We start from the raw sequence: 25152 nt of genomic DNA, 5'->3' as shown, positions 1-25152 counted from the left end.
CATTGGTTTAGTTGTCTGTAGCGTTGTTGGCAATGCATTTCATATTCTGCTGTATGGTGCCGAGAGGTGAAAGGATTAGTGGCATTGTTGCTGAATAGGTTTATTAGAGGGTAAAACTGCATAGCAAATAAGGGAGAGACAAAGAGAAAAGAAAGAGGGGCCCATAGACAAAGAAAGACAAAGGCAGTAGAAGAGAGACGAGAAGACAAGATGATTGGAGGGAATGAGATCAGAAAAAGAGGAGAAGGCACCGACCTTGAGCTTGTCTGTCCCTCGTTACATAGCGCAGAGTGAAATGCTATTTGATCATTACAAGTGGATGTGGTTAAGGTCCTCAGAGAGAGACCCCCCAAGAACAGACTCGTGAATCGAATAACACAGTGTTGAAGTTAACATTTGTGCAGGAACATGCAGTTATTGATTTTCATGGTTTTGCAGGTATTATTATTTTTTTTCCAGCCCAATAATGAAGAAAACAACTAATTGAGGTAATGTGTCTCACTGTCACATACGGATCTAATGTACCCAACAACATTGTGGGACGCAGATTATTAAAATCAGAGACAATTATGGCAAATGAGTCAAAACTGTGCTAAGTACATGAGATAAATGATTTGTCAGCACCAAAATCAATTGGTTACATGCGTTCTTTAACCATGTCCAATGGCAAAACACAAATGCCTCAATAATTCGTTATTAGAACCATTGACAATGCACAGGTTTTTTTTCTTCTTGAAATCACTCAAGGACCAGGTTTAAAAGCATTTTTGTCATAATTATATATACGGTACAACCCAGGGATTTGTAATGTAAAAGCTCAGTGAGACTCCCAGCAGCATCAGCCTCACCTTGATGAGTATCCTGTGAGTGTGAATGGTGCAGTCTGGTGCTGCCTAATGTGTTCACATAAATGATTAAAGAGAGCAGCAAACATTGGGAAATGGTTCAATATAGGGCAGCTTCCACTGTGGACCACATCCAGACCAAGTACCATGGTTTTAAATGTTGTGTATCAAGAAAATATTGCAGATATTCTTGAAAAATTTCTAATCAGCTTGAGTTCACTTGAAATGCTGCAGCAGACGGTTTGTTGTATCATCAGACCTGTCCCTTTTCCTTTATTTCTACCTTTTTGGCTTCAGCAAAGTTATCTTTTCTGATTTCCCTGCCTCACTGCTTTGCTCAGCGCACAATGGAAGTGATAGGGGCCGGATAGAGGGGGATCGGCAGTGCCAGATACAACATATTAGCAATTCATAAGTCTCTGACAGCTGAGTGCTCGGCAGGATTTACAATTCACTGTAAATACGCAGCCGATCCCATTCACAGCAGACAGCATGACAGCACACAGTATATTCACTGAATGTGACGTTTTAATAAAGGCAGGTGTGTGCGTGTGTGTGTGTGTGTGTGTGTGTGTGTGTATATGGAGAAATCGTTGTGTGTGTGTTTGTATGTATATGGAGAAATCACTGTGTGTGTGTGTGTGTGTGTGTGTGTGTGTGTGTGTGTGTGATTCCATAACCATATGAGCTGAGAGCAAGTGGCTCTCATTTCTGTTCAAAGGGATCTTTTGAGCTATTTTTGCTTTATGTCTTGATCAAAATAAGGTAATAGTCTGTTAGAAGGTTAACACTTTGAAGGGTTTTAATAATTAGAAGCCTAAACACTTTGAAGGGTAACATGAGTAATTTTGAATGGACTATAAATTAGCAGCTATTAGAGATTATTTAATCTAATACTGCACAAAAATATAAATAATCCATCAAAATAGATATTGTTGCTTATCACTGACAAATGACTGACTCGTTGTGAATACATAAAAAAATTAAATTTCTGCCGAGCATTTATAATATGGAATGTGTTTTTTCATTTAAAACATAGTGGCATCATCTCAGAACCTGGCGTTTAAAGGATTAAAATTCTGAAAATGAATGAATATTTGGTAGTTAAAACAATTTTATTGGTGAAAGTGGAAAATAATGTTGATATGTAGTATTTTTATAGCCAACTAGAGGACGTGTTTGTCCCCAAAGGTACCAAGAGGGAGTTTGTTTTTTTAAATCTGAGCAAAAAATAACAATGCACCAAAATCAATGTTACTAATCATTGACATATCCCAGCCTCTAATAATCCCCCCCAAAAATGTAGTAAATGGAAACAAATGAATTTAGTGTTTTTTTAAATAGACTGGCATTTAAAGGGTTACAATCCCAAAAATACACTTGGTAGTTATAATCAGGACTGATGTTGGTTGAAAGATTTAACACAGTGGTAAATAATATTAATATATATTTTTATATACGTTTTTTTTTAAAGTGGGGCATAAGGGTTAATAACGAATTCTAGCTTTCCGTCTCCATGGTAACACTGCTACATGTCACTAGCAATCAGCTTCAACCATTGTTCTGACTGCCCTGCTGAATTTTGGGGGTTTTGTAGTTTTTTACTGGATGCCATGTCGGTTTGCAGTTCCTGTTGAATCCGTGGAGATGGAATGTATGAAACCTCATGGTTTCACTCTGTAACATCTTCAAGGAAACTGACTGTGATGCAGAACTCTGCTCTGTGATTCAAAACCTTTAACTACCTGACAAAGAGAGATCATTTCATTCATATCAACCCCAGTGTTGCAGTACAGTCCGATCTACTTAAGAGATGATCTACCACGCAAAACCACAGCCTACTAGAGACCACCATGGTCCACTAGAGACCACCACAGTCTACTAGAGACCACCACAGTCTACTAGAGACCATCACAGTCTTCTACAGACAGTGCCATGGATAGAAGTAAGGACCAGAGAAAAGGGGCTGACGATCTTCAGAGCCGTCCAGGACCTCCCCCAACGGTACATGAACTGAAAGTGGCTCTTACTCATGCTGACTTGGAGATATATATGTGCGTGTGTGTGTGTGTGTGGGCACCAATGTGCAAAGGGCATGAATGACAGTAAGCAATTCTGCAGCTGGTCTGATCTTCATTTCAAGCATCTTAACACACACACACACACACACACACACACACGCACACACAGCCCCATCTGGTCTGTTCCTGGGGTTCCTTTCGTGACCGTAGTACAAAAGGGATGATAGAGATACCAGTGATTCAAGGTCATGTGACTGCACCATCAGGTAGGTGTGTGTTTCCGTGTGTGTGTGTGTGTGTGCGACACTGTGCTCTTGTATTGACATTATTGTGAGGACCAGTTTGTGTTTTAGACCTTAGTTGTGAGAACATTTTGTCCATCACTTCTTCAAAGCGCTGTTTGCTGGTTAAACCTTTGTTTTAGGGTTTAGGTTAAGGTTAGGTTTGAAACGATTAGTTGATGTATGCATTAGTCAATCAATAGTTAAGTCTCTTTGCAGTGATGTCAAACACTCGCAGGTTCCAGTCTGGTTATTTCCTGCTTTTCTCTGTTTTTTGTCATTGCAAATATAATTTATTTGGGGTTCTGACTGTTGGTGAAACAAAACAAGCAATTTAAAGATGTCACCTTGGTCGCGTAATGTTTTTTCAAATATTGTATAGACGATTAATCGGTTAATTGAAAGAATGATCAACAAGTAAATTTATAGTGAAAGTATTTGTAAATTGAAGCCCTATTTAGGGTAATGTCTGGGATTAGGCATGTAGTTGTGAGGGGGGTTAGGCTATAAGGACTAGAATATGTATTACGTCAATGCGGGTCCTCACAAGTATAAAAGTATAAAATGTGTGTGCATGCATATGTGTGTTTCACTCTGGCTGGATATGCTTGTGTCAGCATGTGTGTGTGTCTGCCAACATCCTTGTGTGTGTGTAGGTCTATCCATGTGCTTGTGAGTGTGTGTGTGCCTTTTATTCGTGTGTGTTTTTTATGAACAATGTAACAGTCACACATTTCCATCCCCATTGCTGGTCAGAAGTCAGAAGTCAGAGTATTGTATAAGAGACTCTATGGTCGGCTGGACGGCAAATTGCATGTGTGTTTCAGTCATTTGTGTTAATTTAGTGTGCTAATTGAAAGAAGCACTCCGCTGTGTGTGTGTGTGTGTGTGTGTGTGTGTGTGTGCCACTAACAAATCTCCAAATTAATTAATCTAGTCATTTTTAATTAGCCGCTGTTTCTTGCTAGACTAGGCTTTATCTCGGCTGCTTAATATGTTTCACAGGAGCAGTGTTGACGAGTCAAAGCTGAATGTTTGGGCGTCAAGCTCATTTTAAAAATGCTAAATGGATTTTAGTTTGTTAGTTTCATTCATCTTGTTATAATTGTTTATTAAATTAGACATGTTCAAATTGCGAGGCGTTTGAGAGGATTGGATTTATTAAATGTTTGACGCATCACAAAATGAAATGAAATGCGTCTAAAAGGCGTTATCATTTATCTTTGTTCGACATTAAAAACAGGAATGCATTGTTACTTATCGTTCAACAGAAAATCTAAATGCAACACATTTTCAGTGGTTCTACATTTCTCTTCTGCAGCTCCTTTGAGATGTATAGAGCGCTTTCACACATATACACGTCACTCAGCAATGTATAAAATAAAATATATACCAGCCACGCTGAGGTAAAACACCTAAAAGTTGGGCTGTTTTGAACTGCTGTTAACTTTTATGTTCCGCTTCGGCGGAAGAGTTTCGCTTCCCAAATAGGTTTAGGAAGAAAGACGAAAATGACTAAAGACACTTTTACATTCATCATTTCCTTTGATATGCACTCCCTTTACTCACATGTCCTTAGATAGTCTCTTTCTCTCTCACTTCCTCTTCTCTCTCTTTCATGGCCGCCAGGATGAAAGTAGAGGATCGGTGTTATAAAAGCTAGGCGGTGCTGGGCTATGATTTATTTAGACCTGAAAGGACTGCGGTTACAATCCTTTCCTCTCCTTTTTTTGCCAGCAGAGGCAAGAGACAAGGGAGATTTGGGGGAGGTGGAGGGTTTTCACGAAATAGAAAAAGGAAGAAGGAAGGATTTTAGGGGAGTGAAAGAAAGGGAGGAGTGTGGTATCGCAGTTGTAAAAGCAGCCAGATCATTTATTTATCTGCTGTTGGACCTGAGGAGAGGGGACGAGGGGGGGAAACCAGGGGATACAGAGGAAGAGATAGAAAAAGGAAAGGAGGGAAATCCAGAGATGAGAGGCAGATGAATCAGAAGATAGAGAGATGTGGGTGGAAGGGTTGGTTGGGAAAATGGAAGTGAGACAGATACATTAAACAGATGCAAGATCAGACAAATCTGAACACCAGATGAGACAAAAAGATGCTAAGATGCTGAACTTGTCCATTTATAGTAGTCAGGAAAACAAGAGAGATGAAAGAGACGTAGGACACAAAGGTGTAGAGGACATCAAAAAAATAAAAAAGAGATGATAAAGGAGACAGGAAAGCAGTAAGTAACACTGATATGGCATTAGCGGGTAAAAACCAGTGTGTGATACCAGTGTTACAAAATAGATTGAAAAGATCAGAGGGAGGAGAGCAGGGAGGCATTAAATATTGATGGAACAAATGTCTGACTGACTGACTCAATTTGGCTCGTTGTTGTTTCCAGATCACCAAGGCTGTCAGACAGACTCAGAACAATGTTTCTCAAAGTAAGGACGCAGACTTTCAGATTTTCAGCACATTCCTGCATTTCAAATATATCCAGGTTTTTATTTAATTTGTTGTCATAGTAACATTTTTATATAAAAAAATTGCTTTTACAATATCCTTGAAAAGTAAACATTATTATGTTCAACAGTCACCTGTCAGTCATGAAGTCTCATTCTGTGTCCATGAATTTTAGCTTGTTTAAAACCTGTTGTAAACTCTCGTCATTATGTGGCTTTGAGTCCAACTTTTTCCAGCTCTCCTCTCCCTCTTTAATATCCGTCCAGTCTTCTTCCTCTGGCCTGTAGTGAAGATAAACGCCACTACTGCCATGGGCAAAAATTAAAGAAGGAAATTAGCATGCTCTGGTGATTTTAGGCAAGCTTCCATTTGCATGAAGATTAGAGGAGTTAGTCTGGGAAGTTGCCAGTCAATTTTTGAAAGTAACTTTTTGGCTTGTCCGCAAGGGCTTTTGTGCTAACATAATATTAACTGCCAGGAGTCTCTTTTTCGTGACCACAATAATGAATTAACATGTTTCACTAAAATGCTGTTCTCCAATAGGAAACAGAGTTACGGTTTTGTTAAAAGGCAGAGAAACAGGCAGGCGATGTGAGGCTTTGATGGTCAGAGAGTGTTTCATGCACAGCAGAGATTAAAGACTTTAAACACAGGGAAGTTCACATTTTATTGTTTTGAAACCGAAGCCACTGTAGCGTATGCACCCTATTGAATAATTGACAAAATCATCTCTTATTAACATCAACATAGAGGGTGTCCTTTAGCAGAGTCTCTGTTCTGCTGGGCGATCCAGTTGGAAGGTGTGATCAGTCCAGTATCTCTTAGACTTACATTCATACTGGATGATTCTGCACTATACACACTTTATGTTCATGCCAAAGTTTAGTGCCAGCGCAGGAATTAGTGTGCCCTTTATGTTTAGAGGTAAGTCAGGCTGCCGAGGTTATTTTTATTTTATGGTTATTTGTATTGGGACAAGTATGTAGCATAAACCAATGCCACACACCGTGGCATTTATAGCCTAATAATTTGCAATATCCGTCCTTAAAGTAGATGGGCCTTTAAATTACATTCAGCTCATCAATAAATACAGAAGAGAGAGTACAACACACAAACTCAACAATAGGTACTTGCATGAAAAACACAAAACTCAGAACTCAACCATAGATTACAGACAAAACAATACAAGAGACAAAATAATACATTAAAGCACCATAAGATAAGAAGCAGTAGATCATGCATGACTACATGACTGATCCCTTTTTAAAACGATTTCAGTTAGAGTTTAGAATAATCCCAGTCAGGATCCAGTTTGACTTCTGTAAGGAGTTCCACATGTTGATCCCCTGAACATATTGAGGTGGTGGACAGGAGAGTTTGATACAGTTAGCATCCCTACACTGACCTGTAATTAAGAACAAGGCATGTTGCTTTGTTAGCTTCTTTACTACTAACAGTTATCATTCCAATCCTATAAAGCTCTTTCTTTCAACAACATCTGCACATGGCGGGTACAGTACAGTTAAAGTTATCAAATGATACAAAATATTACAATATCGCTAAAACTCAACTAAAACACTTTGGTTAATTTAGCCAACTATAACATCTGGTTAAAGCTATAGGGCTGATAATGTTGAGAAACAAGAGTACGCCAGCATTTTTAAATTATCCATCTGAAAAACCCAGCCCAGTGTTTGCAGTTGGAATGTAATGCGAATTTAAACAAATATAGCAAAAAATGTTTTTAAAGAAGATTACCAACCTCAGCTGTGAGGTTAACAAAGGTGTGTGGTTATGGTAAAAATACAAAAAACAGTGAAAAATAAATAACCTTTCAAACAAAACTCAAAAAGTATAGAAGCTAACAGCTCCTCGTACAACAAGCAGACCCTTTCAAAATGGCAACAGATCAGGCTGCTAAACCCAGTGTTATTCTTAGTTTTTCCAGACGAGTCATTGACATTCCCCTGCCTGCGTTCTGTGATGCCCTGCCAGAAATTAGTAGCATTGATTACGTTAGATGAAAACAGCTGTCGTTTCAAAGGTGATCACACTGAAGTGCCCAAACCAGTGTCCTTTAAAGATTAAAGGATCTTCTCTCTGTCATCTACAAACACAGACATAGAGCCACACTTGAATCATTATTCTTTCACTTAAAATCATGGACAGATTGCGTGCCGGGGTGGCCTTATCATATTTGTCATTAAACACCTATCAGAGTCAATTAGAGCCGCACAATAATCCTAAACAAGTGATTTTCCCAATGGCGAATGTTATTGATGCGTGACAGTGAGTCTCGTTGTGTCCATTGCTAACATTAAACAAAAAGATTAATCTTGATTACTTGACAGTCCTTTTCATCTCAATACAAGCGTTTGAAGGCTTCATATTGGTTCGGCTAAAGTTTATGAACTCCTTTTATAATTTGGATCTTGACTTCATGTACTGATTATTGAAAAACAACAAATACAGCATCTCTTAGCTCTCTGTATGCATTACAAAGGTCAGACCCTTCGCAAAGCTGCATGTCCTCAACAGTTTAGATCCAATAAAGATATTAAGGGGATTTGTTAGAGTACGTTCTATTGATGCATGGTTGAGAAAAGGTTTTCCTACAAATATTTCCATTTTGATGGTCAAAGCCGCGGTGCCGCCACAAACACATTGAGTGAAACTGGAAGAAGACTTTGCTTCAATGCAAAACTTAGAAGAAAACCATGACCGTTAAACCCAACAACCCCACAGTCGTCTTCCCTCTTAATACTTTGATTTCGCCTTTTTTGTTCTGAAAGCTTTTGATGGTCGAAGCTGTATGTGCTCAAACTTGTAAGGCCAATAAACACAGCAGAAGTGGAAATGTAATTATGTGATATACACAGTCTTTATAGTTGGCAGAGGAGCCGCTCAATCCACTTTGTCGTTTTGATTCCCGACAATTCCTCGGCTTTGCAATCACATCAGTGCAGATGGTCGGCATCCCTTCTGTAGCGACTAATGACTGTGTGCCAGCGTGAGTGAGGCACTTTTTACTCAGTGAGAGCGGATCTAGTGTTGAACGCAGGCCAGCCCCTGAAGTATTTCCGGATATCACTAGTGTCCATTTGTATCAAAGAGGAACGCAGGAAAAACTGCTTTTATCCCCAAAATATGAAGTTAGAATTTGAAGTTAAATTGTTTATTAATTATTTAGTTTGTTTATGTTATTTTGATTACATTAAAGCTTATTTCTGAGATCAGAAGAGATCGGATGTGTATTGTAAATCTTTTATTTTCAAAAATAGATCCATTTCAACATTTTTTACAATTACATTTTTCCTTTAAATGCACAATTAACTTGTATATAAAACTCAAAAGAAGATAAATCAGGATCAAAGTCACAAATAACACTTTAAAGCTGCACAAAACCAAATATATAAGCCATCCAATGAAACACAAAACTGAAAATAAATCATGCAACCAAACAAAAAATAAAATAAAACTAAGGAGAGACAGAAAAAGAGTTAGCGGGTATGTTTAAAAAAGAAATCATAATTCAAACAGTAAAATTCACAATATTTACGGAATTAGAACATCATAATAAAACAAAAACACTATGAACATTAGAATGAGTGTGGTTACTTAAATCCCTAACCCTAAAAAACAAAACAACGCTCCCAAAATAAGATAAGAAAAAAACTTGCAAACCAGAGTAAAGACATAAAGACAGTAAGGACATGGTGGTATGCACGTAAGCCATTGCAGCTTTTTCTAGCTTAATTAAGTACAATGGTACATTCAGTGTGGTCTAGGGATTTGAACCACCAACCTGTAAGCTAATTTCTGTAACCTTTAGCTTCCAATTATGTCTTCGATTGAACATTTAGTCAAAAATCGTACTGTAGAGCTTATTTTCTTGATTTATTATTCTCCGGTCGCGTTTGTCTGCAGCAGGGCGGTCTTCAGATGATTTGCATTCACAAGGGCAAGCCAATCACTGCTAATGCCCGGCAATGTCTCAATCAATAATATATAATCTATTTTAAAACACTTACCACACAGCTAACGCCTGATTTGGAATTCCACTGTGTTTTAGCAAGTGTGTCTGCGTGTCTTTGAATGAGTTAATCCAGTTAGCGCATGTGTCTGCCAGGCCACATCAGAATAAATGATGGGTCCCTGTGTGATGATGAATGGTAATTTAGATTTAACATAACTGGACTAACGAGCGCGCTAATGACTCCAAAGCTAGCCTGGACAGCTCTCACTCGACGGGCTCTCGCCTTGCATCCCAATGAGCTGGGGAAAGGGCACCCATACACGCGCACACACGCACACACACACAGAGGAAAAACATGCAGAAGTGTTTTAATAAATGCACGCATACACAATCATAAATTCATAAATGGTTCTGGCAGGGAAGCACACACGTCCACAGCCACGTGTGGTCGGTTCGTGCGCATGTGTACATGTTTCTAAGGGCTCCGCGAGTGGTGGAGAGCAGCGATGTCAGGCTAATACGAAGCTGATTAATTAATAATTATTCATGGGCCATATTTCAACCAGTTGAATTACATGCGGTTTTCGTTCACTGATCTTTCGACTCAAGTTTTTTTTTTCTCTGCTGACAACGAAGATTAATGAAAGTAGATGATAAGTACTTGATCATTTTCAGATAAAAATAGAATTAATCACTTTCATTTTTCAAAAGGGTCTCTAGTCATAAAAATCTAAAGAGGGGGAGTTTTCAGTGAATCGTTTTTTTTTTTTCAGATGTTAAATATTTTTCAAGGTAATGCTAAAGCAGGCCCCGAATTTTGCTGCAAAGTCACTGCACTCTTTGGAACTTTGTCTTTTTCAAAGTTGTCAACTAAGAAAAACCCGATTTCCTAGGGCAACAACATGTTCAACTGCAGACGTTACGGCTTCATCAGATCTTGGTTGAGTGACAGGTCTAAATAAGGGATGTGACTGTATGGCCGTAATTGCACACGAACATTATGGATTTCTAAAGCCACTTATTGCCTTTATTTATGTGCAGGCTGCATGCCATCGATACCATGAGAAATCAGATAATCTCTACCTGTTCAGACCCTGAAGAATCCAATATGTCCATCAGCATTCAGCACCTATGGAGGCGACTCGAGCCAAAAGCGTAATTCTTACATGGTCATTGATTTTAATTTAGTCTGGACACGAGTTTCAGTTTCATACCGAGCAAGTACTTGCATCATCTGTAATTGAAATGAAGGCAAAGCTTAAAAGAAAGATGGAGTGCTGTCTGAGTACGTGGCCATATTTGATTCCCTCCTGCAGGACAGTCTACCTTGCTGATGATGCCACAGAAAAATGACATGCGGGGATGAGGAAGGAGTGAGCATGAAAGACGGCGAGAGTGAATGAGAAGCAGGTCACATGCCACTGCAATAACGTCCACTGAACTGAAATGAATTTCATTTTTCATAAACTGAAACTATGACTGGGGCAGACAGAAACCCAGAGTGTGACAAAGAGAGACAGATGGCGAGAGGAACGGCAAGATGGTTAGAGAAGTAGGAGAGAAAATAGAGGACTCACACCGCCATTACATGACATGCCCCAACACACACACACACACACACACACACACACACACACACACGCACACCAAGGTTGGTCTGAGAAGCACTCTAAAGAGCAGTGGAACAACTGCATATTTTATGATCGCTTTTCTCCATGTAGCAAAGCTTTCTGGATGTGGATGTACCACCGAGAGGAGAGGGTGAGGAGGAGAAGAGAGCGTAAGACTGAGAGGAGTGAAGTGTGTGTGTGTGTGTGTGTGTGTGTGTGTGTGTGTGTGTGTGTGTGTGTGTAGCAGAGGGCTTTCGGCCAACCAGCGACTGTCATAATTCATAAGGGGAGACAGACAGAGTTGCTCCGTGCAACGTAACTCCACAAGGTGACTTTCACTCACACACACACTTAAACACTTTTTTCCAGGACTTTCTTTAGACCTTTTTTTTTTCTCTCTTCTCAGTCAGTTTTCACCTGTAAGGTTTTCTTCTCTTTCCATCTACCTCCTCTCCATCTTCTCTCATCCTCTTCTCAATGGTTTGCCCCTTCTTCTCTCTCTCTCTCTGTATCTCCGTTATGCTCCTCCACTTTCTTTTTTATGACTTTGCCTCCTCCCATTGTTCTTGTATTTTCCCCCTTCATCATTTCGTACCTCCCTTTATTCTTGCAGTGGCACGACAAAATCTACTGTTTCAGGTAATTTAGCGTCTACTTTTAACCAGAAGGAGTTTGACTAGACCAAGAAAGTTCAGTGATCGTCCAACCAAGCATCATTAATCAAGAGAGCAGAGCAGCGAGAAAATAAAGAGTGACGGGTACCAAGCTTGTAAGCTGGAGGCATGAATTGTATTTCCACCCACTGAGCTGTTGACCTCTCAGCCTCACTCCAACTTTTTTTTAAACCAGAACCTACATTGCTGCAAGTTTACAAATACTCTTTCAAAAAAAGTGGATGAGTTGGAATGGGAGTGTTGGTGTTATTTTTTTAAAGGGTTACATCAGTATTTCTCAACCTATTTGCCCATGTTTGTATGTGTTAGTGACTAATGGGCACATCAATTTTTGAAATTAGTCCAATATCGAGCGAGAAGGCTGCAGACTGCAGTCGCTTAACGGCTGCAATGCAATCGCTCAAGGCAATTCCTCACCATCAATGTGCATCCACTGAAAGTGTTTGTTGTTGCAACTGACAGGCTCAGATTATAAGTGAAAACATTATGGAAGGAACCCTAGAAAAACACTTTTATTACCTTTGGCTCAATCTGGTCTGTGTTATTGTGTCAAACCAAGGAATGGTCTCATTTATCTACATTGTCAAAATCATCTAAATATTCAGCCATGACACTGAAAGTATTTTAGAAAAAACTACAAGCTACACTTTCTGTACTCCAACACAACAACCTCTGACAACACCAACACTCCTCTCTCCAACTGTCACTCGCGTTTCCGCCGCTGTCTTCCGGCAACAAGTCGCATGACAGCGAAAGGTAAGACATTTTTTTATTTCTCTTTTTCTTTCCATAATGTTGTCAGACACTCATCATAACAATCTGAGCGCGTCAGTGGTGGAAAACAAGTACTTTTAGTAGACGTGCATTGGCAGTGAGGAATTGCCCAGAAGAATTACATTGCAGCCGCCTGCAGCGTTCTCCCTCAATACTGGACCGATTTCAAAAACTGTTGTCCCCATTAGTCACTTAGACACAAAAGCATGGACATAGAGGGTTGAAAAATAACGGAGTTACCCCTTTAATGTTTATTCCAACAGCACTGTTAAAAGGAAATGATCCAATACACACACAGAATCACTGCCAAATGACATTGCTGACATGCTATATGAGAATGATGCACCCTGGGAGAGCTCATCTATTATATGAATGCCTTATTGAGATATAAGAAGCTTTTCTGTCACACCAAAATAGGGATAAACTAAAATGTATCAAATACGAGAGAAAAATATATATATTATTAATTTAAATCATGTCATACTTTCAGATTTTCAATATTTCAGTCATTCAATTTTCATTCAAAGAAATAAAAAAATGAAACATCGACGGAATCAAATTTAAAACAAAGCCAGTCCTCCAATCCAACAGACAAGATGCTGTGGCTCCAAATGAATGATATATATGCTGTAAAGTATCTGTTTGTGTTCTGCTGTGGTAACTAAATACAAAAGAGTTTGTATTTCTGCACGTTTGTCCAAATAGTAATTACAGTGTGGTGCAATACCCTGGCTGTGTGTGTGTGTGTGTGTGCGCGTGTGTGTGTGTGTGTGTGTATACATGCAGTCCGTTGGCTGTAATTTGAACTAAATAACAATCACTGTATGGCCACATACAGTGATTGTTTGTGCCACTCTACTGGCACAACTGTCAATATTTTACAAGGGTTAGTGAGTAGGGAAAACTGTGTGTGCGTGCGCGTGTGCGTGCGCGTGTGCGTGTGTGTCCGTTGCTAGGCCTACATGTCAGAAAGCCCCGGTGCAGTTGGTGTATGTCCAGCGTCAGCCGCCCCCGGTACGATTGCATTTCTGCAGTCGTGTCCTGCCTCCAGATCTGTCTTGTGTCCCTGACAAGTGGGCGCTGGATCGAAGCCCATGGAACGAACCGTGCTTCAACCTAAAGTTTAGTTATACAAAAGGGCGTGTGTGTGTGTGTGTGTATGTGCTTTCTGAAAAAGCATATTCACTTTAAGTGAATGCATGTTTTAAAGTGTCAATGCTTGTCCATGTTTGTGTCCAATATGTCCAACCACATCTTCTTACAAGTGTGTGTGTGTGTGTGTGTGTGTGTGTGTGTGTGTGTGTGTGTGAGTGAGCACGGAGGGGTCAAAAAGAACAGAGCGGTGCAGCTTTCTGCTGTTCAGTGATTTTGGTTTGGCTGGCCTTTTGGCTTCGGTTTGAGTCAGCAGGCTCAGCAGAGCCATCACACCCTGGCAACAACCAGCGCCCTGGCAAAGACAGAGGGTGTGACATGACCTGAGCGAGAAGAAAGAGAAAGAGAGGGATGCGGTTGTGTGGGAAAGAGACAAGAAAGACAAGATTCAGGGTTAGAAATGAAGGAATCAAGAGAGAGTGGGGTCAGCAGTAAGCAGACGAAATTAAACGTTTATGAATATCTGTATAAGATTTGCATGGAGGGGGGGCTGAGAGGGAAAGGGGGAAAAGTGAGAAGGAAAAATGATAGCCAAGAGAGACTGGCTGAGATAAGTGTGTAAGGTAACCACTCTCTTAAAAATAATGACAGTGGTTAAAGACGTATTTGTTTGGGATTTTGAGAAAATAATCCAGGAAGAGAACAGAGTGGCTGGATAAGAGGAAGAGAGAGAGAGGTGGAAGCCGGGTCTGAAAATGAGATAAAGAGAAACTGCGACAGCTTACTGTTTCCATTGGAATCATGATGGTGGTTTTATAATGCGCTCTAGAGTTTGTTGGTCTGGAGAGAGACACCGATAAAAGGTCTTGACTGTCAGTCAAGACAGACGAAGACCTTTTATCAGCACATCACCAGTTACACATTGTTAATTCTTTCTAAACAGTTAATCTGTAGATCCTTATGTAATCTTATGTATATACATTACCATTTGTATAATACTCTGCAGGTGTATCTTTCATGTCATGTCTTTCCTTTTTCTATCGTTATGCAGCTCTACACAGTCGTGTGCTGTCTTAATGAGAGCAGAAATGATTTATTTTAGCAAAGAGTTGTATCAGGTAAACATGTTCAAAAGTCAGATGTAATTTACATTTCCTTGGAGTATCTAAAAAAAGTTTGACTCCAACTCTGCTGCAGGAGGAGGGTGTTAACAAACCTGCAGGTAATGCTTTCAGTCAGCATAGCAGATGATTCACACAGAGGAGGGGGGGGGGGTTACAAAGAGCTTATATGCAGAGGTGGGAATAGCGTCAGATATCGAAAGAGCTCGGTGCCAGCAGTCTGACCCACTCACAATTAATCACATCCCACTGGGTGGCAGGACAGGAAAGAGCAGGAGATATGGTGATGGGGGAGAGGAGGAGAGAGGGAGAGAGAGAGGGAGGGAGAGAGAAGCGATTTAAGGTGGAAATCATGCAGGGCTGTGAGACAATCGAGAAAAGATGATAGGAGAGCAAAAGAAAGAAGGAGGAGGCAATCTGCGATGCAATTTGTTTCCGTTTAAGGTGTAATGGTCTCATCAGTAGATTTTTATGTGCATCTCTCTTTGTGCCTCGTCCTCCCTCCCATATTATTAGTCTCTTTCTTTCTTGCCTCTCCCTCGCTTCTCCATCTCTCGCTTGCAGATTTCATTTTGGAAACCCACAAAGCATTTGTATTCCATCGGAATACAAGGGTGACAAAAGCCTGGTACAAAAGCCTGGTATTGTGTTCCCACACACACATAAACAGCCTTCTGCCAAACCACATGGTTTTGTCCAATGATAATCATCCTGTATCCCTGTTTGCTCAGTGTCGGTTAATTTGATTAAAATCAACATCATCAGATTGTGGTTTTAGGGACAGCTTTTGTAACTTTACTCCACATTCTCAACATCATTTACACCACACTTCAAAGAGCCTTGATTTCTCACAAAGATACCTCCATCTTTCAGATCCCGGTCATGTTTTTGATCTGTTATAAATCTTCGCCAAGAGCTTGGCACATTATTGGACAAAGTTCCCTCCTTTGTCCATCGGGCAATCTGCAAAGCTTGCTGGGCTCGGCACCTACTGGTCTCAGTAAGGAATAATGCAAACATGCATTATTCAGTTGACTGAAGCGCCATTACAGAAACCTTTTCTTGCCTCCATTTTTGCAGCCATATTTTCAGCAGAATAAAACAGACTGCATTTTAAAATGTCATGGTTTCGCTCGTAATATTGTTTGTTTCTTTGAAAGAAAATCATTTAATTGTTTGCTCACTCCGTCATGGATATAATTTGACCTAAAATGCAGCAAATCTGCCAAAAGATTTGGTTTTGAAAATACCTCAACTACTAATTATATGAACCCCCGAGTGCTTTTTTCGGTTTAGGTTGTAAACAGTTGAGCTTTCCCAGGGTGGTTACCAACAGCAACACTCTGGAAATGTCAATTTTCTCAGAGATGAGAGGACTAAATTGCGCGACTTTGGTTGTGCACACACTCAAGAGTTCATTAAACTAGCTTGCTCTTGCACTCACACTCGCTTACACACACACACACACATATATGTTTGCAACAACACAATTGCACACACGCGCGCACACACACACACACACAAAAACACTTATGTATCCTCGATTTAATACCAGGCTGCCAGAGTGAAGCAGCAAAGTAGGCTTTAAACCCCGTGGGAAAGTTCAAATATGAGACAATTCAAGCACTAAAAGCCCTTAACTCTCACACCTAAAGACCCTTAAATCCTCTTTGCGGACCTCATGGACCTTTAGAGTTCTGTGTCAAAGTCAACAGGGTCACAAATCACTTCAACTTACAAGCTGAAATCTCCTGATCAAAAGAGACACACACTGAATGAAGGAGAGGAGCATTCATTTGCAAATCTTTCTCTGTCTCTGTTTCTCTGTGTCTCATAGCTTCAGCATCCTCACACATATACACACATATACATATATATATATATATATATATATAAACACACACAACAATGCATGCACCCACCCACACTTACTTATACAGATGCACAGCATCTGTGAGTCTGATGATAATGTCTGACTCATTGAGTCACACACACATTTACCTTAAGATCTACCTATAGACAGATACCTCCCCTCCCCCGTCTCTCTCGTGGTGAAGGGGTGTATAGGAAGAATGAAGAGGTTAAATGATCATGTGACCTGTTTGACTGACAGAGTGACACACATTTGCGGGCTCTCGTAGCTGCTCTGTTTCTCCACAGTGAACGAGTAAATGGTGCTTGTGTGGGGGTTAAATAAATGAGTGATTGAATGAGTGAAGTGCCTGTGTTTTTCCCTTTTGCCTAGTCTCATAAAGCTGCAATGAGGCCTCGGGGACGATGCTGAGGGCTCTTCACACAACTCTGAAAGAGTCTTTTTTGGCTTTTCGATAGTTAGCCCCTTTTCAGCATCTGTGTGGGAAAGTTCTCCGAGAAATAAATTCCTGTTCGAAGCTCATGTCAAAGCAAAATAAGCGTAACACATTCCACATAACTCTAGAAAAAAACTGCTGTTTTAAAATCGTATTTGGATGCTGATTAACCATAAAGAGTGAAGAAACAATCTGTAATAGAGAGCTGAGAAGATTGCTATCACTCTCCGTACAGTAAATATAAAGATCCTGGTCAGCAGCTGGTTAGCTTAGCTTAGCACAAACACTGGAAACAGCTAGCCTGGCTCTGTCAAAAGGTAACTAAATTCCCCCGTCTAAAACGTTGTATCTACTAATAATAATAATAACCAGTCAGCTGCCAGTTTTCCAACCATTTAGGTTGTTAATTGCCTTCACCTGGCATTCCTGATGTTGAGTCCCTTAAATCAATGAAGACACACTTTCCAGCACACAGATGTTAGAGGAACCGGTGCTGGAGGACAACGGTTCACATGTAAAGCAGCGCCAGGTTTGAACAGAGACAATTTGTTACAGAAGCAGTATAGTCTTCAGTCAAAACGACCCTGATGAAAACAATGTGTGTTTCTGGAATCTTTGTTTGGTCACATCAATGATTTCTATATAATGTTTGCAATTATTAGAGGCAGTCTAATCAATCGTAACTACAATACAGCTGTAAGTAGGGTCATGAAATTGCTTTGTTGTGCTTTCAGTTTGTGGTCTCATTCCAACAATGGAGTATTGATTTGAGATTGCAGAGTAGGTCCGAGTGCACCAGAAGGTTTTTACCCAGGAGGTCTATCTAAAATGAGACATCAGTGCTTGAAAAAGGAAAGTCTAATATTATGTGTGTTTTTTTATTTATTTTTTACACTGAAAGCAATAAAGATTACCCTCGATAGTAACACTTCTGACAGCTGGTCTTTTTTATTTGCTAGCAATGCTGGGGAAATAATCTTCAGAAACTAGCTCAGCATTTTGTAAATTAAGTTTTCAATATTCAGATCATTTTTTTAAATGCATGCACGAGGAGAAAATCCTGAAAAGGAATACTATCAACTGTCTGACACACTGTTGCACGAACCTTTTCCAGTGTGAGTATAATCAGAAATGTGATTTACTTTAGATGTACTAAACACTAAAGTGACCGTTCGATACTGGAACACTTTATGATGCGTTTTACATCGTGTTTGGTAATTCAGCCATCAGGACTCTTCTTTCACTGGCACCCTTTTCACGACACCATAACTAATGTTAGTGATTACGAGAGAGAATAATCGCATTGAGCGTGAAGTCAATATTGGTTGTAATCACAGTCATAAAGTTACATTGTTCTGTTGTGTTAAAGTGGCTGTAGTAATTCAGACATTACAGATCAGTGTATTGATCTGTGTCTGTTAAGGCTGATTGAGCATAATAGACACTAATATAAATTTACTTTATGACCCGCACACATTCAGACACACACAGTAACAGCAGAAGTCCAAAAGGGCAGGTGGTTTTGGAGGTTGGATGGGTCAAACTCTGACGTTTGACGAAGCAGACTGCTGTTTGTGTCCTGTGTGAAACCAAGTCAACGTTGAAATATTTTAACCTGGTTTTGCGACGTTACTAACCAAGTAGTTTCAAACCTAAAAACTTAGTAAACCTACGTGGAGGTTTATTTTGGAAAGAGATTGTATGCATGCAATGAGCAGAAACTGTCACGTCCAAAACTAATCATAATCTTGTTGCCAAAAGCTGTTTTGGAGTCTTTGTCATGCCAGGCTTAATATCTAGGATCTTAAACGTTGAGTAAAAATAGTTTGGACCTCTGCAAACAGCCAGCTAATTATGTGTGTGTGTGTGTGTGTTTGTGTGTGTGTAAGAGGGAGGAAAGATTGACAGGTGAGGCTTTGACCTCAGCGTGTAGGCTGCAGCAAAGACATATATGATAACATCACTCTCGTTCCCGCTCACACGCTCACACACACACAAGCACGCACAAACACAAGCGATAACATCTCCCTGGTGGGCTGCCTCTAAAGAGTCTCCTCCATCACTGACTGCAGAGGCCCATTTATTGCAGCGGAGACACCACTGCATCGAAATCACACACACACACACATACTTGCAGACATCTTAGCATGTGCAGCACATGCTGACTGAAGAATACACTAGTAGCACACACACACACGTATGGGCATGTATGCGCGCACATAGAACACACACATTCGGGGAACATGGATCTTTCCTGCAGCAGCACGGCAGCGGTCACTGCAGCCTATCTCAAATTAAAAAGGAGAAAATAGAGCTGAATGGGCATTTTGTAATAGAAACATTGTTTGTCGCAAACGTTGTTGGACTAGTCCTTGAGCTCTTTTTTACTGTGACTGCAAAAACAAAATGTGATTTTTTTATTTTTTTTTACTCAAGCAGGCTTTTCCCGAATAATTAATCTGCAGGGCAGCACGCTTCCTGTATAATGTGGGCTTTGCGGCTAAATCTGTACTAGACTCTAGACATATGATGACTTTTGTATTTTAATAGGAATAGGAATATATGGGAATATAAGAAGGTAGTGTAAAAACAAACCTTAAAATGAAGCATAGATTCAAGACTAACTACTACTTTTGAAGAAGAACGTTGACACTGGATGATCCCCATTAGAGACATTGACTGATGATCTTGTCTTAGATATCCTTAGAGCTCCCACGGAGAAAAGAGTCTGAATGACATCCAATAATGTATGTCGAGACATATGTGTGTCTTCAACCAGTTTATTTAACCTATACATCCTGTATCATTAACTCTGTGGATCTATACAGCTTTAGATTATGAAGCAAACATAAAAAATACACTTCAACGGCGACGCGATGACAATGTAGCTGGCAAAGCTTTCTCTTTTTGTTGCTTTTGATGCTTGTAGTGTGAACATATACTATCTTTGCAATATTTAGTGTTGGTCCGTTTGCACCAATTTCTCTCCTTGTCAGAAGGCACATATTTGTTTTTTGACCACTTCAAATCCAAGAGCATCTACAATTTGTTTTTTAGAGCGCAGCCTTGGCCAGAAGTGGTGTAAAATAAGCTGGGAAAAAAACAGCCAAAATATAAAACATAGCTGTGGACTTCTAAATGATGTTTTTAGTGTTTATCTTGGCTTAAGTCAGTCCGGTCACTGCTTTATTAAGGCAGAGAGATGTAGACCAGGGTTGAACGGAGTGAGCAGGGGAATAACTGACAGGGAAATTACAGTGGGAAATTATTGTTATTTCACAATTAAATTATATATACTGGGTGGAATCACCCCTGACAGGGCTGACCATAGCAGCACTGCTAATGTGTGTGTGTGTGTGTGTGTGTGTGTATGTGTGTGTGTGTGTGTGTGTGTGTGTGTGTGTGTGTGTGTGTGTGTGTGTGTGAGAGAGTGAGTGTGAAACTTTATCCATCTACCAAGGCCACTGAGGCTATACTGGCAGGGAGGGAAACGTAGAAAGAGATTCGGAAGGAGAGAGAATTAAAGAGAAAGAAGTCGTAACATCAACAGAGTGAAGCAAAAACAGTCTATTTTAAGGCTGAGTGGGTGTTAGTAAAAACACAGCAAGCCCCCGGTAATGAGCTGTTTTTGAACAGTTGTGACGACAGTGCGTAGAAACAGACCTTCCTTGATTTTTATCGGTGAAATCCAAACCCTCACCGTGGTCACACTGTGTGTTTAGGCACAAACATATTGCAGATGCTGTAAAAAAAAAAATGAAAATCCTCTCATCTTGAATTTGGGCCATTTTTCAGAGAGAAAGCCGACCTTGTCCTTGTCTGAACGCAGTAAAAACACATTGTCAACCGTGAAAAATGAATGGGTTTCCGTTTTAAAGAATGGCCGCTCAGTCTTTATTCGTCCTGAAACAATGACTCTTTGAATACACAAGGTTTCTGGTGATATGTAAAGTAAACTAGCTCTATTTTCTATCCAGTGAAATTAATGATCCATGGAACTTAGGCAAAAACAAAGCAAATGGTTGCACTGGCTCGTGTTGATGTTGGCTCCCACAAGCCACCAGAAAAAATATACTGCAGTATACATTTTAGAAATCCCTGGATTGTAAAACAAAACAATAATACAAAGATTTGGCTGAAATGGATTTTAAAATTGTAATTTGCAGCAAAAGTGTTTCCACATTTATTTATTTTTTTCTGGCACAAGATATGTAGTTTATTTGCATTATCTCCCAATGCTTTGCTCCACTTTCAAACACTAGAAATAATTTCTTGATATTGACATGAAAATGTTGCAAGACGACCAAACTAATCTGCTCCTTTTTGTAAAAAAACATCCAAGATCACTTGTTAAAAGCCAAAAAGACTGAGCCTCATGTAGCCTGCAGTACCTCTACGGATAATAACTAAAGCGTTTGTTCAGTTTTTCACCTAGTGTTCACTGCATTGTGACCACATAATATAAGCTGTATGTCTTTGTACAGTCTTGTGTTTTGCTGTATTGCATTTTTTTATGTGGACTGCACTACTTCAGTCACGAGAGACCTGCTTGTGTTCTAATTTCCCCCCATCGAGTGTTCTGTGTACGCTGCTTTACCGGCTTGTACGAGTCTGCCAATGCAATCGGATCCCCCTGTGGAAGGCTTTGATGGAATGGCTGTCTTCTCTGCATTTCTTTTCAATGCTCTGATTTCTGTCCCCATCTCTGTACATGGAGATCACAGAGGATCAATAGGTGTTGAGTTTCTTCAACACACGGAGTGGGATTGCTCGTGTGTGTTTGTGTTTGGTCGCAATGACAGTCCGCCTTGTTTTTCATTCCGGTTTGGGTCGATACTACATATGAGGCAGAGTGTAGTTTATGAGGGAGCTAATAGTCAGAGATAGCAGTGACCTGCTTATGAGTTAGAGATGGAAGAAACACAGATCAAGGGGATGGGTGCGTGTTCATATATGTGTGTGTGCGTGTGTGTGTGTGTGTGTGTGTGTGTTTGCGTATCAATAAATAATGAGTTAGAACTCTGTGCGATGACTTGGCACAAAAGTGGAACCCTGAACAGAAGGTCAGAATTCGCAAATGCAGTGTTTTGCAGTTTTGATGATGTTTGAAATAGTACCAGAGACGTTTGTATGATTTCATTTCAAATCAAGTGATTTATATTTATACAACCCAGATTAACATATTTGTCTTTGCGAGTTTTACAAGATCTGCATCATGTACTGTATACCCCTCGATTCTGAGACCCTCGAGTCAGATAAAGAGCAGCTTTACTTTAAGGGGAATATTATATAATACACTAATAGAGAACACCATGACATTTGCCTTGTTGATTAATTACATTCAGGCAATTGTTTGTTTTTTTCCAGTTATCTCAAATTATATATGGAAATACATTTCCAGAACAGAAATGTTTTTGTTTTTTTATAACTCCAAATATCTGAAAATATTGTCAAAAAATCTACTTAGCCACTTATCATATTTGGTTTAATATTTGTATTGTTCTATGAGTGATTTTTCAGATTGTTTAATATAAATCATTTTCTAGAACCTAAAGTGGTGGATACAACTGTCCAATATTATAATCTATTATAGAAAAGCCTTAATATCCTGTTTTGCTGTAATATGTTTTAGATTCTTTGCTTTTCTATTAGCCACCTCAGGATCGTTTGTTTTAAAGTATGACTTTAAAACAAAAATCCCCAAAGTTGGAGATTGGCGAGGTCAGGGATAAGGTGACGAACTCGAACCTGCGTTCCGGACAGAATTTAATACAACTTGCGTCAGAGTTTTAAACCGCCAGACCAAAACGTGGCACCAGGATCTTATTTTTCTAACAATCTGTTTTTCTCTTTCTCCCCCTCTCTCCTCTCTCTCTCTCTCTCTCTCTCTCTCTCTCTCTCTCTCTCTCTCTCGCTCTCTCTCTCTGTTTCTCCATCCAGCACCCTCAACAACAACAACATCACCCTCATCCCCCTGTCCAGCTTCAACCACATGCCCAAGCTGCGGACACTGTGAGTATAACACACAATCAGACAGACACACACTCAGAGAAAACTGCTAACATATACCACAGACGCTCACACACGTGCACTCTGTGGTTGCACATTAACACATACACACATGCACAGAGATGTATTAGTGCCTACTTTCATGCGAACCGAGTACATTCACTGCGCACACAAAACTACGCACATCACTTTCATACACAAACGCCACAAACACACACACGCACACACACACACACACAGCATGGCAGCAGGGTCTGTATGCCATCATCTAATCATGCCATAATAAGAGACCAACTCTTCCATTGTTTCATGCCTGTGAATAATTATGTGGCCGTTACTTACACACACACACACACACACAGATGGATACAGTGACCAATATGTGCATGCACCACAAACACACTTGAGAAATGGTAACCTCATTAATGCCGCAAGAAAGAGTTGTTTAGGCTCTATAGTTCAATCTGCTTTGATTAATTCCAACACTGACGTGAGCTCAGACACTGAGAAACACACACACACACAGTTATGATCCAACATGTACCCCAGGCCAAATCATTCTTTCTGATTGATAATAGGGGGGGTTTCATCATGTATGTCTTTTTTCTGTATTTAGTTGTGTGAGGGAGAGAGTTGCCAAGGCAATGGCACGACATCTCAAGGGGGACTACCCATAATCCCGTGGGATTGTCTGAGAGGCAGACCATTGGTTAAATTCCTGCTGGCCACACTGGGGTTGATTTCTGCCAAACCAGCACGCAGAGAATGGGATTTCCTCCCCAAATCATCATTTGTAATAGGCCCTTGTGTGGTCACTCGACCCTACTTAAAAAATGGGGATTTCTAAATACAAGCAGGATAACAATCGCAGAAGTCCATTAGTCTTTTACGACCATTCTCTCCGTTCAACTTTTGAACGGCAGCATCCCTCAACAGCCAATCACATGGCAGGGCTTCTTTATTTCCTGCACACTGCTGCAACTCGAGTGGCAATATGGCTCCAGATCAGCCTTTGAAAATTGGATTCTGGCAGTTGCCAGCAAATTGAATACAGAGTTACCAATATCCAGTATCTTTTAATCAGAAGCCCTTGTGTGCTTCTGTTTTCTGTCAAAACTGAGTGAGTGTTACCTCTGATTCCCTCGTTCGTCTCCTTCCTTTTGTCTCTCGTCATCCTTGCGTTATGTGTGCATCCCATTTGAATTTGTTTCTCTTGTTTTTCTTCCTTATTTTTCACTTCTTCCTCACTTACAATCTCTATTCTCTTTTCAGCGTCTCCTATCATGCATTCTCTGTTTTCCCCATCATACCACTCTTTCTTTCTTTTCATTTTTCTCTGATATCCATCACTCAGTTTCCTTTGTGTTCTCCTTCCTTCTACCTTCATGCCCTTGTGTTGCTTCCTCTTTCTACTTCTTCACATGACTCCCTCTGTTTCCTCCTGTTCTCCTGTGTGGTCCCCTTTCTCCTCCTCCTCCTTTTGTTTCTACTCTTCATGTGTGTCCTCCTCTCCTCTTCCCTATCTCCTTTACATCTGTCCGCCCCCTTCATCTTCGCCCCTTCTGCCAAACTCTTCATCCCCGACCTCCTCCTATTTGCTTCCTCCTCAGTTTTACATTTTGTGTCCTTTCTTTTTTTAGCAGGGAAGTTTGAGAAGTGTGTTTGTGTTTGTGTGTGTGTAGAAACTTCTTTGTAACTGAATTAGCTTACCTCTCCTGCCACTTTAATATGTGCTGCTTTTATATATGTTCAGTTCATTTTATTCTTTTATCTGATTCCCTGTCTGTCCATTTATCTATCTCTCTGTCTTCCTCTTCCTCCCTTTTCTCTTGTTTTCTGCAGTATCTGTCTATTCTATTAGCAGCAATGATATCACCTCATGGTGTGTCTCATTCAGAAACTTGAACCAACGACAAGATTATAAATCCCACTGCTTCTCCCCTGTGTGTGTGTGTGTGTGTGTGTGTGTGTGTGTGTGTGTGTGTGTGT

The 25152-nt window shown here is 40.1% G+C and overlaps 1 protein-coding gene across 1 annotated transcript in view; it reads left to right on the top strand.

The window, feature by feature from the left end:
- Positions 1-25152, top strand: part of slit3 (slit homolog 3 (Drosophila)) — a 229059-nt gene that overhangs the window by 139298 nt on the left and 64609 nt on the right. The window contains exon 7 of the mRNA XM_031867001.1: positions 23095-23166. Within this exon, the coding sequence (XP_031722861.1) occupies positions 23095-23166 (72 nt within the window). The remainder of the gene's footprint in view (positions 1-23094; positions 23167-25152) is intronic.

The sequence above is a fragment of the Anarrhichthys ocellatus genome, unplaced genomic scaffold (genome assembly GCF_004355925.1).
Source record: "Anarrhichthys ocellatus isolate YVR2014 unplaced genomic scaffold, GSC_Weel_1.0 scaffold37, whole genome shotgun sequence".
Classification (NCBI taxonomy): domain Eukaryota; kingdom Metazoa; phylum Chordata; class Actinopteri; order Perciformes; family Anarhichadidae; genus Anarrhichthys; species Anarrhichthys ocellatus.
Note: the sequence above shows the minus strand (reverse complement) of the source record. Positions and strands in the feature narration are given on the sequence as shown.